The sequence below is a fragment of the Pelodiscus sinensis genome, chromosome 2 (genome assembly GCF_049634645.1).
Source record: "Pelodiscus sinensis isolate JC-2024 chromosome 2, ASM4963464v1, whole genome shotgun sequence".
In the NCBI taxonomy this organism is placed as follows: domain Eukaryota; kingdom Metazoa; phylum Chordata; order Testudines; family Trionychidae; genus Pelodiscus; species Pelodiscus sinensis.
The window spans coordinates 2,302,202-2,317,712 of record NC_134712.1 but is presented as its reverse complement, the minus strand read 5'-3'; the positions used below and the strand labels follow the sequence as shown (position 1 = coordinate 2,317,712).

At 58.8% G+C, this 15,511-nt stretch overlaps 1 protein-coding gene across 2 annotated transcripts in view; it reads left to right on the top strand.

Annotated features, from left to right (window-relative positions):
* The window catches only part of LOC102461099 (1-phosphatidylinositol 4,5-bisphosphate phosphodiesterase gamma-1-like), a 94,703-nt gene that overhangs the window by 63,140 nt on the left and 16,052 nt on the right, over nucleotides 1–15,511 (top strand). The window contains exons 17-23 of one of the 2 annotated variants that reach the window (XM_075919990.1): nucleotides 2,049–2,236; nucleotides 2,889–3,089; nucleotides 4,626–4,745; nucleotides 6,148–6,331; nucleotides 6,841–6,918; nucleotides 7,199–7,302; nucleotides 14,637–14,817. In XM_075919990.1, coding sequence (XP_075776105.1) covers nucleotides 2,049–2,236; nucleotides 2,889–3,089; nucleotides 4,626–4,745; nucleotides 6,148–6,331; nucleotides 6,841–6,918; nucleotides 7,199–7,302; nucleotides 14,637–14,817 — 1,056 coding nt within the window. The remainder of the gene's footprint in view (nucleotides 1–2,048; nucleotides 2,237–2,888; nucleotides 3,090–4,625; nucleotides 4,746–6,147; nucleotides 6,332–6,840; nucleotides 6,919–7,198; nucleotides 7,303–14,636; nucleotides 14,818–15,511) is intronic. The other variant, XM_075919991.1, reaches the window with a different exon arrangement.

Below are 15,511 nucleotides of genomic sequence, written 5' to 3'. Positions count from 1 at the left end.
TGTGGGGTCTGGCCAGGAGGGAGGGTACAGGAGCAGGCTGGGGGTGCAGGGTCTGGCCAGAGGGAAGGTGCAGGAGCAGGCTGGGGATGTGGGGTCTGGCCAGGAGGGAGGGTGCAGGAGCAGGCTGGGGGTGCAGGGTCTGGCCAGAGGGAAGGTGCAGGAGCAGGCTGGGGATGTGGGGTCTGGCCAGGAGGGAGGGTGCAGGAGCAGGCTGGGGGTGCAGGGTCTGGGTAGGAGGGAGGGTGCAGGAGCAGGCTGGGGGTGCGGGGTCTGGCCAGGAGGGAGGGTGCAGGAGCAGGCTGGGGTTGGGGTGTCTGGCCAGAGGAAAGGTGCAGGAGCAGGCTGGGGGTGTGGGGTCTGGGTAGGAGGGAGGGTGCAGGAGCAGGCTGGGGTTGGGGTGTCTGGCCAGAGGAAAGGTGCAGGAGCAGGCTGGGGGTGTGGGGTCTGGGTAGGAGGGAGGGTGCAGGAGCAGGCTGGGGATGTGGGGTCTGGGTAGGAGGGAGGGTGCTGGAGCAGGCTGGGGGTGCAGGGTCTGGGTAGGAGGGAGAGTGCAGGAGCAGGCTGGGGGCGTGGGGTCTGGCCAGGAGGGAGGGTGCAGGAGCAGGCTGGGGGTGTGGGGTCTGGGTAGGAGGGAGGGTGCAGGAGCAGGCTGGGGGTGCAGGGTCTGGGTAGGAGGGAGAGTGCAGGAGCAGGCTGGGGGTGCGGGGTCTGGGTAGGAAGGAGAGTGCAGGAGCAGGCTGGGAGTGCAGGGTCTGGGTAGGAGAGAGAGTGCAGGAGCAGGCTGGGGGTGCGGGGTCTGGGTAGGAGGGAGAGTGCAGGAGCAGGCTGGGGGTGCAGGGTCTGGGTAGGAGGGAGAGTGCAGGAGCAGGCTGGGGGTGCAGGGTCTGGGTAGGAGAGAGGGTGCAGGAGCAGGCTGGGGGTGCGGGGTCTGGGTAGGAGGGAGAGTGCAGGAGCAGGCTGGGGGTGCAGGGTCTGGGTAGGAGGGAGGGTGCAGGAGCAAGCTGGGGGTGCAGGGTCTGGGTAGGAGGGAGAGTGCAGGAGCAGGCTGGGGGTGCGGGGTCTGGGTAGGAGGGAGAGTGCAGGAGCAGGCTGGGGGTGCAGGGTCTGGGTAGGAGAGAGGGTGCAGGAGCAGGCTGGGGGTGTGGGGTCTGGCCAGGAGGGAGGGTGCAGGAGCAGGCTGGGGGTGTGGGGTCTGGCCAGGAGGGAGGGTGCAGGAGCAGGCTGGTGATGTGGGGTCTGGGTAGGAGGGAGGGTGCAGGAGCAGGCTGGGGGTGTGGGGTCTGGCCAGGAGGGAGGGTGCAGGAGCAGGCTGGGGGTGTGGGGTCTGGCCAGGAGGGAGGGTGCAGGAGCAGGCTGGGGGTGTGGGGTCTGGCCAGGAGGGAGGGTGCAGGAGCAGGCTGGGGGTGCGGGGTCTGGCCAGGAGGGAGGGTGCAGGAGCAGGCTGGGGGTGCGGGGTCTGGCCAGGAGGGAAGGTGCAGGAGCAGGCTGGGGGTGTGGGGTCTGGCCAGAGGGGAGGTGCAGGAGCAGGCTGGGGGTGCAGGGTCTCTGTAGAAGGGTGCTTGTGTGAGAGCGATAAGGGTGTGGGTTTGGGCATCAGAGGCACTTACCTGGCTCTGTGCCTCCCACCACTCCCAGGCACTGCCCCCCCCCCCCCACTGCTCCCATTTGCTGTGATTCTGGCCAATGGGAAGCCTCCAGACGAGCAGTTTCCTGCCCTGCCGGTCCCCCAGCTAGTGGGAGTGGGTGAGCTAGTGCGCGGAGCCTCTTCCTGCCCCCACCAGCCCCACAGTGGGAAGCTGGCGCTGGCGCTCCAACCCGGGGAGGGGGGCGTGGGGCTGGAGCAACAGCACAGGCTCCCCACTGCAGGGGGGGCGAGCCCCGAGCCCCCAGCCCACCTGCAAGATGGTCCCGGGCCAGCAGTGGTCCATGGAGCACACTGGGAGAGCCACGGCACGAAGCCCATTGTCTCTCTCCCCTGGATTTCTCTGGTGTCTCCCGCCTCCCCTCCCTGCCACCCGCCCGTCTCGCCCGGGGCTCTGCGCCTGCAGGAGTTTAACAACAACGAGCTGCACTTCAGCGAGAAGTGGTTTCACGGGAAGCTGGGCGGGGGCCGCGACGGGCGCCAGATCGCCGAGAAGCTGCTGCACGAGTACTGCACCGAGACGGGCGGGAAGGACGGCACCTTCCTGGTGCGGGAGAGCGAGACCTTCGTGGGAGACTACACCCTCTCCTTCTGGTAGGCGCCTCCCGCGGCGGCCACCCCCTGCGCCAGCCCCTCCCGCCGGGACCCTCTGTCTCTCCGGCCTGGGGGCCCTTAGAGCGCCGCTCCTCTCCCGCCTTGGCAGCCTCAGCCGCCCGGCCCAGAACCCACCGGCTCCTGGAGAGACGCTCCCCAGGGTGCGGCTCGGGGAGGGGTCGCTTGCCCGGCTGCTAGCCCAGGTTCGTGGCTCTACCCAGCTCTGTGGCTCCCAGGCCTGTCCTAGGAGCCAGGGGAGTCCACATGGGAGAGCCCCAGGGAAGGGGAGGCGGCCTGACCCGAACCCAGAGCTCCCACATTCAAGTGCCAGCGGCAAAGGGCCAGACCACCCCCACCCCCGCTAGCCGGGAGTGGCAGGCTGGGATCATTGGTGGCGGTCGCACTGTCAGCCAGTGTATTGCCGCAGCACCCCTGCATGGCTCACAGCTGGCAGCTGAGGGCTGGACCGGGCCAGAGCCAACCAGCCCTGAACGCGGGGGGCCTCGATTATCCTTGTGACTTGGGCTATTCTCCTGCCCCCCCCCCCAACTGCTGCAGAGAGCTGACCTCCCCCCCCCCCACTCGCTTTGGGCAGAGCCGGGGGACGTGGGTCGCTCCCGCCCCCGCCGACCCTTTCTGGTCCCCGCTGCAGGCGGTCCAGCCGAGTCCAGCACTGCCGCATCCACTCCCGGCAGGAAGCCGGCACCACCAAGTTCTACCTGACGGACAACCTGGTGTTCGACAGCCTCTACAGCCTGATCTGCCACTACCGCGAGGTGCCGCTGCGCTGCAACGAGTTCGAGATGAGGCTCACGGACCCCGTGCCGCAGCCCAACGCCCACGAGAGCAAAGAGTGAGAGCTCCCCGCCCGTCCGCCCGCGCAGCCCTGCGCTCCTGTCTGCCTCCTGCCCTCCCCGCTGCTGGGCCCTGCGGCCGGGATTCGGCGCCCCCTACAGGAGATGGGGTGTCACAAGGGCTCCACTTCCTCTGACTGTTCTGGGGGTGTCATTTAGAACATAAGAACGGCCGTACTGGGTCAGACCAAAGGTCCATCTAGCCCAGTATCCTGTCTGCCGACAGTGGCCAGCACCAGGTGCCCCAGAGAGGCTGGACCGAAGACAATGATCAAGCGATTTGTCTCCTGCCATCCCTCTACAGCCTCTGACAAACAGAGGCCAAGGACACCATTTTATCCCCTGGCTAATAGCCTTTTATAGACCTAACCTCCATGAAATTATCTAGCTTCTCTTTAAACTCTGTTATCGTCCTAGCCTTCACAGCCTCCTCTGGCAAGGAGTTCCACAGGTTGACTACACGCTGTGTGAAGAAGAACTTTCTTTTATTAGTTTTAAACCTGCTCCCCATTAATTTCATTTGGTGTCCTCTAGTTCTTCTATTATGGGAACTAATAAATAACTTTTCTTTATTCACCCTCTCCACACCACTCATGATTTTATAGACTTCTATCATATCCCCCCTCAGTCTCCTCTTTTCTAAACTGAAAAGCCCCAATCACTTTAACCTCTCCTCATATGGGACCCGTTCCAAACAACTAATCATTTTAGTTGCCCTTTTCTGGACCCTTTCTAAGGCCAAAATATCTTTTTTGAGGTGAGGAGACCACATCTGTACACAGTATTCCAGATGTGGGCGTACCATAGTTTTATACCGTCATTTCCTCTGACTGTGCCTTGGAGCTGTTCTGGGGGTGTCAGTGAGACCCCGCATCCCTCTCTGGGGCAGGAGCCTGGCTGGGTTGGGTCTTGGCTGTAGCCACAACGATGGATTTTCTTTTTGTAGAGGAAGCCACCCTTGCATGCCCCAAGGATCCAGGTGTTCCCACAGCCCGCTCACTCCCTGGGTTACCAAAGGGCAGAGGGAGGTTTATGTGGAAATAATCCCAGGCCAGATAGAGCCAGAGTCGGTGGCTGCGGGCAGAACGGCACAGGTGCAGGACGGGGACTGGAACGAGGCTCCCAGGACGCAGACGGCTGCTGCTCCAGCCAGGGGGCCTTGCCGGGGGCTGTGAGAATGGCGCTTTCCCCCGCTTTCCCGGCTGGTGGCCACTACAAGGCAGCACAGCCCCACGCCATCGGCCCAGTCTGAGTCACACGCCCTGGGGATGCCTCCGCAGCCTGAGCACACCTGTCCCCCGTCGCTACTCACGGGGAGCGGGCGTCACACCTAGACACTCAGTCAAACAGTCGTACAGGCAACAGCCCGGACACGTCTCCGGGGCCCGGCAGGGTGGAAAGCCAGACCTGGATTCCTGCGCTTACCGCACATGGGCTCAGCCTAGGAGCTTGAAGGGAGTTAGCGCCTCTCTCAGTGGCCCGGGGTCCGGACGATGCGCTGAACTGATCTCTGTGTGTGCTCGTTCCCGGCCCAGGTGGTACCATGCCAACCTGACCCGCCTACAGGCTGAGCATATGCTGATGAGGGTGCCCCGGGACGGAGCCTTCCTGGTGCGCAAACGCAGCGAGCCCAACTCCTATGCGATCTCCTTCCGGTGAGTGTGAGCTGGCCAGGCGGGGCCGGAGATGCCGGAGCTAGAGGTGCCGGGGGTGCTGCGGCCTCCCCTGGCGTGTAGGGGTGACCCGCTGCAGTTTGGCTGAATGTCTCTCAGCATCCCCCCTACACGAGTTGCCCCAGAGCCATGGGCGGCAGTAGGCTAGGCGGGGGAGGGCTCTGGCTTCCCAAACCGCCAGCGTGGCCCCGCCCACACTCCGCCCCCGGAGCGCCTGCTGTAGGCCTACTGGGGCAGAGCGTTGCTGCCCCCGAGTGCCCACCCTCCCCATCCTCCGGAGCTGGGGAGACTGCAGCCGCATGCCCCCCACCCTACCCGTGCTCTAAGGCCAAGGAGGCTGGGGCCACGCGCCCACCTGCCCTCTCCAGGCTGAGGGCGGGGCAGGCTGCAGCACACCGTCCCACCTCCCGGCGGTGGGGGGGGGCATGGAGTGGGGAGGCGGCTTGGCTCCTGTAGGGGCGGGGCCTCAGTAGAAGGGGCGGGACTAGGGGTGGGTCTGGGGCCAGCACTCCTGCCTGCATCCCTGAGCTGAGAAGCTGCAGACTTGTTTCCTTTGTGATCTCAAACCCAGGCTGCCGGAGCCCGTGGTAACAGCGCCCAGCTGCTGCCATCTCTCCCCGCAGCCCATGCCCTGTGCTTCTCATGAGTTTCTCCAGTCAGCTCAGCTGAGTGCAGTGGGGGTGGACGGGGGCCAGGGTGGACCCCCAGCGAGGGCTGTTGCAGGGATCTGTACTGCGAGTCCCCGGGGGATGCTTTTGGCCTCCCTCAGGCCTGGCTGACTGGTTTGGGTGACGCCTGCACTGCAGTTAGACACCCACGGCCGGTTCGTGCGAGCCGGGCTGTGAATTGCAGGCTAAGCGCTGTTTGATTGCGGTGGACACATTCTGGCTCAGGCTACAGCCCAAGTCCTGGGGTGCTCCCACCACGCAGGGCACTCCCCCAAGTCCGTCAGCTGGCTCGGGTCAGCTGCAGGTGTCTAGCTGCCATATACCCGCTGTGCCAGGGGTAACTCTGTCATGCTAGGGCTGCTGGTCACTCTGAGTCGGCACTGGGCAATGCCACGGCGAGCTGCTCGACGGCCTTGCTGGGTTGTACATTGCCTGCGCCATAAGCTCTTGCTGTAGTCACTGGATTTACCATGAGTCAGGTGTTACTCCAGCGTCCCAGCTGCATTCCCGCTGGGGGAACTCCATCCACTGGCCTCCCACCAGAAGCCAGCTTCCTTTGAGCAGTGTTGCTGTGCGCTGTTTCCCAGCAGCTGCCGTCCACCCCAGAGGCAGCTGCATTTCCAGGTGGGCGAAATGCCTCCCCTCTAACACAAGGCACGTCCCACCTGCCATCCCCCAGCCCCTCCTCACGTGCCCTTCGGGGTGTGTTGTCACAGAGCAGAGGGCAAGATCAAGCATTGCCGCATCCAGCAAGAGGGCCGGCTCTTCATGCTGGGCAGCTCAGCCGAGTTCGAGAGCCTGGTGGACCTGGTGAGCTACTACGAGAAGCACCCGCTGTACCGCAAGATGAAACTCCGCTACCCCATCAACGAGGAGACGCTGGAGAAGATGGGCACGGCTGTGAGTCTGGGGGGAGCCCCACAGAGGGCACCGGAGAGGGGAAGAGGGGCCCTACAGCTGGGCTCGGGGGTGAATATGGGGGGACTGTCTGGCTACCCCCCAGAATCTTGGAAAGGCCAAACCCGGCTGCGTCCTGGGGTCCTGAAGCTTTGCGCAGGGGGTGCATTGCAAGGGGCGGGCAATCCCAGGGACTGGCCAATCAGATTGCTGGTGCGCTCATCTTTAGGCAGAGGTGTGGCAAGTGCAGACTACATGTCCCAGCATGCACTGCTCTGGCTTGATCCTAGGGCCACGCTGCCCTTTGAAGCCTGGGGCACACAGCAGAGACCTTTCTATACCGCCCGGTCGCCTGACATAACACCGCTTCCCATCAGAGGAGGGGCTCCTGGCCAGCCGGCCAGCTCTTCTCTAGTCCCTTCCCCTGTCCCCACGAGCTGCCCCCCAGGAGCCGGGGAAGGGGGAAGCTGTGGGCTCGTCTCCCATGGGAACCCTGCGCTTGTCCTTTGCAGGAGCTGGACTACGGAGCCCTGTACGAAGTGCGGACTCCTCACCTCTACGTGGAAGCCAACAAGATGCCGATGGCCAGGGTGAGCGGGCACAGGCCGGAGACGCCCCCCAAGGCTGGGGGACCCCGGCAGACTGGCACAGGGAGGGCGGGAGAGGGGTTCACATGCTGCCCGAGAGCTGCGTGCTCCGTGTTCTGCCCGGCTGCCAGCCGTGGGAACTGCAGCCCGGCCCCTGCAGAGCCTCTCGCTCTGCCGGTGGCAGAGCGGGTACCCCGCAGCTCTGAGGCACAAGCGGAGGGGGGACCCCAGAATGCCGGCCTCGCAGCTGCTCAGGCGAGCATGTCTCTGCTCTGCTCCCCAGTGCACGGTGAAGGCCCTCTACGATTACAAAGCCCAGCGGGAAGACGAGCTCTCCTTCTGCAAACAGGCCATCATCCACAACGTGGACAAGCAGGATGGAGGCTGGTGAGTTCGCCTCCCGCCCCCCCCCCCCCACTTTCAAAATGGCCACCCAGGGTCGGCTCTCTCCTGACACAGCCTGGCTGCCCCGCGGAGGGGTCCCTTGTCACATGGCGCTGGGGCAAAAGAGGGGCTTGGAGTCTAGAAGCCAGGTCACAGCTCAGGATACGAGGAGGCGTCTGAGGTCGCTTTGTCTGACGGCTCTGGGGAGAAGCTCCGCTCCCAAGGACCTTGCCCTGCTCATGAGCCGCTGGGGGTTGCCTTGGGGGCTCGGCCCAAATGACCGACCCTGGGCAGCACCCCCTTTTTCTCCTGGGAGCCAGCTGCCTCCTTGGCCTGTGGGGCTAGGCCCCGAGGAGGGGTCTTTCACCAGAGCTGAAGGGGCACCAGTCGTACACCCCCCGCGCCATGAGCAGCCTCAGATGCTCCGTAGCAACAGGGTGGAGCCCGCCTCCGTACCAGACATCCAGCGGGGTGGCTGATGCCAGGCCTGTCTGTACCGCCTGCCTGCTGGGGCAGAGCCACGCTGCCCTTGCCAGCTCCCCCCGGCTCTAACGCTAACTGGCCGCCCTCCAGGCTCAGCAGCCCACGGAGCCACCATGAGGAGGGTGTCTGGGGGGCCTGTCTGGGGCTTCTGCTCTATGGGCCCGTCCCCTGTGAGAGGCCAGGTGCTGACTCCGTGGGAGACTGCCTCTGCTCTGGGAGGGCTACAGCCCCACAGCTCCGGCGCCGCCCCGGGAGGGCTCTTCCGCTCCCTCTCTGAGAGGCCGTAGCCAGGTCCAGAGAAGAATTCCTCCAAGGCGGGGGTGGGGGTCGGCACTGGCACTGAGGTCGGCTTAACTACACCGCCCAGGACGTGACGTTCTCACAGCCCCGACCGAGGTCGGTAAACCAACCCGCCCATGCCGTGGGGTTGTCACCCGCACACATGTCTCTCTCCCTTCCACACTGCAGGGACACACCTTTACCCAGTTCCTAGGGCTCAAGGTGCAACCCTGTCATTTTACACACCCACCCTTGCCCAATTCCTAGGGCTCAGGGCACAACTTCCTGCGGGTTTTGCAGGATCTTTAGCCACTGAAAGAGCCTCACACAGTAATATCCTGATCCTCTATTTATTAATGTAACCCTTCTGCCAGGTAGTGCCAGCAGCAGCCAGGGCAGGGTTCAATATCTAAGGGTTCCTTTTCACCCATCTCACAGAACCGGCTCAAGCTCCCACCCAGTAGCCTGGGAAATTCATACACCCCTGGGCGCCTCTGAAAGGCAATGCTTCCCCCCTCACAAGCGCAGGGTCTGAGTGTCGAAAAGAAACTTTTAATGGAAGATGAAGAGAAATGACATGGCATTAGCTCGGAAAAATACCCCAAACAGAGTTCCTAACCCCCCACAAGTAACCGTCCCAGCTCAAATGGATTGAGCAACATCCTTTGTCCCTCAAGCTCACTAGTCCAACAACGTAAGGGTTCCATTCGTTTACCCAAACTTTCCCCATACCCCACTTCAAATGCCCCACTTACAGCTCTATCCAGTCACGCTATGTCTACACTGGTGGGTTCTTACGCAGGAATATCTTGTGCAACAACTCTTGTGCAAGAACACGTCCACATGGCCATGTGCTTTGGTGCAAGAGCACCCATGGCCGTGTGGACTCTCTCTTGCACAAGAAAGCACTGATGGCCATTTTAGTCATAGGGCTTTCTTGTGCAACAAACCCCTGCTGCACGTCCACACTGCCTTCTTGTGCAAGAGAGCTTACACTTGTTAGAAAAGAGTATAACTCTTGCGCAAGAAGCCCTCTCCTCCCACGCTTTACTGTAAATCTTCTTGCGCAAGGGTGAGCGGGCCGTGTGGACACTCTGCGGCTACGTCTACACTGGCATGATTTTGCGCAAATACTTTTAACGCAAGAGTTTTTGCATTAAAGCATTTGCACAAGAGAGCGTCTACACTGGCATGTGCTTTTGCGCAAGAGATGTGCTTTTGCACAAAAGCATTTGTGCCCGTGTAGATGCCCTCTTGCGCAAGAAAGCTCCGATGGCCATTTTAGCCATAGGGCTTTCTTGCGCTAGAAATTGATGTTGCCTGTCTACACTGGCTTATCCCTGAGCGAGAGCGTCGGAGTATTTGCGCAAGAACCACTGATTTTGTACATTACAAAGTCAAATACTCACGGCCAGTGTAAACAGGCGGCAAGATTTTGCTTTTGCGCAAAATCATGCCGGTCTAGATGCAGCCAGCGGGCGGGTTCTTGCGCAAGAACCTTCCATTGTAGACATAGCCTCGTGCGGCCCCTGACACAGCACCCTGATGTCTCCACTCATTGAGCCTGAGGCTATGCCACCTTTATGCTGCTCCTGTGGTCTTCTTGCACCGCCCGCTGGTTGCTCCCACCAGCTGCCTGCCGCCACTCCTACCGGCCGGTCGCTCCTGCCAGCAATCTTGCTGGCTGCAATGGGTCTGGCTCCGGGCCAAACCAGTGACTTCAGCTCTTAGGCTATGTCTACACTTGCGGCTTCTTGCGCGAGAAATATGCAAATGAGGCTAAGTGTGGAATATCACTGAGCCTCATTTGCATACCCAGTGAGCCACCATTTTTGCAGAAGAGGCTCTTGCGCCAAAAGGAGCTGTCTACACGGCCCCTTCTTGCACAAGAAAAACCCTCTTGTGCAACGCTGCTACGCTGATTATTTTCAGGAATAACGGCATTGCACAAGAGGCGTTTTCTTGCACAAGAAGGGGCGGTGTAGACAGCTCCTTGTGGTGCAAGAGCCTCTTCTGCAAAAATGGTGGCTTATTAGGTATGCAAATGAGGCTCAGCAATATTCTATGCTTAGCCTCATTTGCATATTTCTTGCACAAGAAGCTGCGCGTGTAGACGTAGGTTTAGTGATTTCAACTCTTTAGCCACCATCTAGGCTGGCAAAAGATTCCAGCTGCTACTACACTAACAAAAAGATTCCTGGCTATGTCTACACTGGCGGCTTCTTGTGCAAGAAAATATTGCGCAAGGGTTCTTGTGCAAGAACTCTTGCGCAAGAAAACGTCCACACTGCCATGTGGGAGATGTGCTTTTTCACAAGAGCATCCATGGCAGTGTGGACGCTTTCTTGCGCAAGAAAGCTCTGATGGCTATTTTAGCCATGGGGCTTTCTTGCGCAAGAAATCCCTGCTGAGCGTCCACACTGCCCTCTTGTGCAAGAGAGCCTACACCTGTTAAAAAAGAGCATAGCTCTTGCACAGGAGCCCTCTCTTACCACACCGTCCTGTCAATTTCCTTGCACAAGAGCAGGCAGGCACTGTAGACACTCTGCAGATTCTTGCACAAGAAGCCACAAATGTAGACATAGCCCTGATGGAGTCTGCTGCAGGTCTATCCTTAAAACAAGGGGGAACAAGGCAGGTTGAGCTAGTCTTACAGTTCATGCCTGGCAAGCATGAAGCAGGCTGGTTCAAGCCTTTTCCCTCCAACTGAGCTCACTCAACTCTGGAAGGGGAAGGCTTGTTCATCTGAGACCTTTTACATCTGCACTTGAAAGGGAATCCTCTGAACTGTCATTCATGTTAAAATTCGACACTTACCAACAAGGACTTAACAAGTCTTTGAACTTTCTCACCCATTACCAAGACAGTTTCCCCAATTATCACCTGTAATACCATTAACTCACAAACATCCCACTCTCCCTACCTTTAATATCAGCAATTCACAGACACTTACCTTCCTTCCTCCCCCTTCCCACCCCCCCGCGTCCCCCTTCTGTTCTGCAATGTGATTTGTCCTTTTCATATTTGTTCATTTTTTTAAATTGTATCCTTTGGTATATATGGTTGTGACTACTTTCTTCCACTATTTGATCTGAGGAAGTGGGTCTGGCCCACGAAAGCTCATCATCTAATAAACCATCTTGTTAGTCTTTAAAGTGCTACATTGTCCTGCATTTTGCTTCATCTGAGATCTCTTACAGTGATGATGTCTCTCCTGAAAGCACTGGTGTCATATTTTACAGTTCCTACATTTAGGGGTAGCAGGATTTGTGACTCCACAACAGCCCAAATTAGTTACAGTACATCACATTCCATTCTAACAACCCATCCTCCATCAGCCCTGCCTGAATTGGATTTACATAACCACACCCCAGATTCCTTCTCTCGCTCAGCATGAGCTGTATTTACATATCAACAGTTATTTATTTTGCAAGGCTAAACAATTTGGCTAAGTCTAGACTGGCAAATACTCTAAAGCAGGGATTCCCAAACTTTTTGACACGGGGAACAGTAAATCCATTCATGAACTTTTGGAGGACTGGGAATGTTCGTTTGCATATTCATTAATCAAATGATGAATATTCAAATAAGTTGTTTCTGGTCCTCTCAAAACCCCCCAGTGCCAGCTTTAGCAGAGCTTTTGATACAGTCACCCACAATATTCTTGCCAGCAAGTTAAGGAATATGGATTGGATACATGGAGTGTAAGACAGACAGAAAGCTGCTTAGACCAGGGTTTCCCAAACTTTTTATTTTAGTTTGAACCCTTTTTTTTTAGTATTCTTTTTTGCAGCCCAAAAATATAAACACATAAAAAACAAACTGAGAAAATACCAGACATATAAGATGTCTGGTATTTTCTCATTAGGTAAGTTGTATTATTACTAGCTGTATCCGTTTGTAGTTTCGAGCTGCCTGGCTGGTCAATATGCTCAGGCTGCATGAGTGTGTCTACCAGCCAGACAGTTCGCAACTACGCGAGGGGTGTGTGCAGGGGGGGGCAATAGAATCCTCAGGCCGGACTCACTCGTGCTTTGTGGGGGGGGAGGACGGAAGGGGGGCAGCGCCCCAAGATCTACATATGGCCGGGTCAGTCCCACTCCCCGCAGGCCGATTCATTCCTCCCCCCTGCTCCGCCCGCTGCGCCTCTGTCCAGCCCCACTTCCCCCAACCCCCTCCCGGGCAGCCAGTTCTCCCCCGCTTCTCCTCCCAATCTCCGTTGGCCAGCCCCGCTGCCCCCGTCCAGCCCTCCTTTCATCTCCCCACCCCCATCTTCCCCGGCCAGCTCCCTGTCCCCAACCTCGTGCCCCCACCTCGCACCCTGCTTCCACCGGCCCCCCAATCTCCCCAGCCCGCCCCGATTCCCCAGTCCAGTGCTGCTTCCAGTGGCCAGCTCTCCCCTCCTCCTCCTCCCACCTCCCCTAGCTAGGACTCTGCCAGGAGCCGGAACATCCGGCTGCAGACTCCACCCCGGCTGGCAGAGGGCTTGCGGGACCCGGCACCACACGGGCACTCCAGGAGCGCAGAACACCCCGGCAACCACTCTGTGGCCCGGTAGTTTTTTCCTGTGGCCCAGTACCAGGCTGCAGCCCATAGTTTGGGAAACGCTGGCCTAGTGAGATTGCGGAATCTCCATCACTGGAGATATTTAAGACCAGGTTAGACAGACGCCTGTCAGGGATGAGCTAGGGCAACTCAACTTCGGAAGCCCCAGGGGCCACACTGATACTTACAGAACATGCTGAGGGCCTCAACTTAAGCGTGGTTGCATATGCAAGCAAATAGACACAAATAGCTTCTCTCACACTGACAGGCACGAATACAAAGATTAAGGCCAGACTACACAACACACAGACCCATTTAAGTCAGTTCTGCTGATATTAATAAAATGCAACATTTACCCCATTTCTACCCATTTGACAGCATTTTCCATGAGCAATGACAGTCCAAGAATGTAACTACTAAAACACATGCTGGCTGTGTCTACACTGGGCCACTTGTTCTGGAAAATCAGCTGCTTTTCCGGAATAAGCTGCGAGCTGTCTACACTGGCCCTTGAATTTCCGGAAAAGCAACGACGCTCTACTGTACAAAATCAGCCGCTATTCCGGAAAAACTATTCTGCTCCCGCTCGGGCATAAGTCCTTATTCCGGAACACTGTTCCGGAAAGGGCCAGTGTAGACAGCCCAGTAGTCTTTTCCAGAAAAAAGCCCCGATCGCGAAAATGGCGATTGGGGCTCTTTTCCAGAAAATCACATCTACATTGGCCATGGACGCTTTTCCGGAAAAGCAGCCTGCCAATGTAGACGCTCCTTTTCCGGAAAAACTGAAAACAGAACAGTATTCCATTTTAAGCATTTCTGAAAATTCATGCCAGTGTAGACACAGCCCAACAGAAGATCATTACACTGGCTACTTTTTTGTTTTGGCTCCCACTCGCCGGCCACGTGTTGATCCCCACATAAACCCAAACTGCACCGCGGGGCGCAAACAAACTGGCCGTGGGCAGCATGCCAAGTTATTAATAATTATTTTTAAACCGTTACCTTTTCTCTCTGCTGCCATGTCTCCTCTCCTTATTCCATCATCTCCCCTGGTGCCTGCTGCCCCCCAACTCCACATCCTCCTCTGTTGTCCTGACTCCTGCCCTACTCACTGCCCTCAGCCCTCCTGCGACCTGCCCCCCTCCACCAGCCCTTCTCTCCCCCCTGTGCCCACTCCTCCAATAGCCCCACTCTGATCATGTGAGCTACCCCTCTTCTAACACCTCCCTCTGTACACCTGCCCTGCCTCTCTCCTCTGCTGCTGGTCCCTCCCCTGCAGGTGTCTGCCCTTCTGCTTCACCCCAGAATCCCCTGGCACCTGCACCTTCCCTTACCCCTGCACCCTCCAGGTGCCTCCCCCTTCCCTTACTGCCCCGATGGCTAAAATGCCCATTGGAGCTTTCTTGTGCAAGAGAGCGTCCACACTGGCACGGATGCTTTGGCGCAAAAGCACATGCCAGTGTAGACGCTCTCTTGTGCAAATACTTTCAATGGAAAAACTTTTCAGTTAAAAGATTTTGCGCAAAATCCTGCCAGTCTAGATGCAGCCTAGGGTCTAGGCCGTCTTCTGCTCTTCAGTCTGGCTGCAGAAGAAGGCTTTGGCTGCCGATATGGCTTCAGGCCTTTCCTCATGGTTACGGAAAAACCATATTGCTACAGGGTAGCCCTGAGATCCTGTGCTCCCATTAAATCCCTGCCCTTCTCCAGCCTCTCTCCAGCCCCTCCTGACGGCTCGTTACGGCTCAGGGCCTTGGGTAGTCAGGCACATGGCTGAACTGAGGGAAGTGATATGCCCAGGACACGCCTGTGGGACCCGCAACGGATCCCAGGAATCCTGCCTCACTTCCCTGTTCTCTTGGGAGGACTGGAGGTGCCTGCCAGTTCCCAGGGAACCAAACCCACCAGTGGTTCTCCGTGCCCTGAGCCAAGCCCCTGGCATCACCTCGGCATTGGCATCACAGGTCGTGCATTGCCCCGGGCGCGGTGCTGAGGCCTGTTCTAATGGCTCCTTTTCTGTCTCCATGGGCCAGCTGTTGCCCTGCCGTTGCCTGCAGTGCTTCCCTCCCTAGAACCCCCGAGTCAGTCGGCTGCCTTGTTCCTGTCACCTCTTCTAGGTGGCGGGGAGACTACGGGGGCAAGAAGCAGCTGTGGTTCCCAGCCAACTACGTGGAGGAGATCATGAACACGCTGGTGCAGGAGCAGGACGAGGCTGTGAGTTTCAAACCCATCCCCTCGGCTCCCTTCCCCACCTTCCGCCACAGTCTGGAGAGACCTGTCAGCTGGGCTGAACACCCCGGGGGTTAACCGGAGCCGGGAGAGCAAGTCAAACCAACAGGCTCCAAGCCTGACCAGGTTGCCCGCTTCTCCAGCGGCCACGTGACCACCCTCACCTTTAGTGTCGGGCGGGGCCTGAGGAAACTACAGCTCCCAGCATGCAGTGCTCCATCCCAGCAGCCTTCTTTCCTTTGGAAGTTCAGCTCACTACTCCAGACCTAGGGGCTGGAATGAAGGGTGCCGGGGTGCGCCCCTGGCCTGACGGGCTTGTCTTACAGTTTGGTCCAATGGCTCTCAGCACCCCTTACCCTACTATAGACACAGTGCCCATTGGCTGGGAGCTGTGACCAATGGGAGCTGCAGGGGCGGTGCCTGAGTGTGTGAGGACAGCGTGGAGAGCCTGTCTGCCATCCAGACCTGGCAACCACTTCCTGAGAGCCGCAGAAAGTGCTGCCAGGACCCCCACGGACCCTCTGTCCCAGCCTGGTGTCCTCTCCCACACCCAGACCCTGCACCCCACCCCAACCCTCTGCCACAGCCTGGATCCCCTTCCTGCACCTCAGACCCTCATCCTCAGCCCCACCCCAGAATCTGCACCCCCAGCCAAAGCCCTTAGCCCCTGTGAACCCCA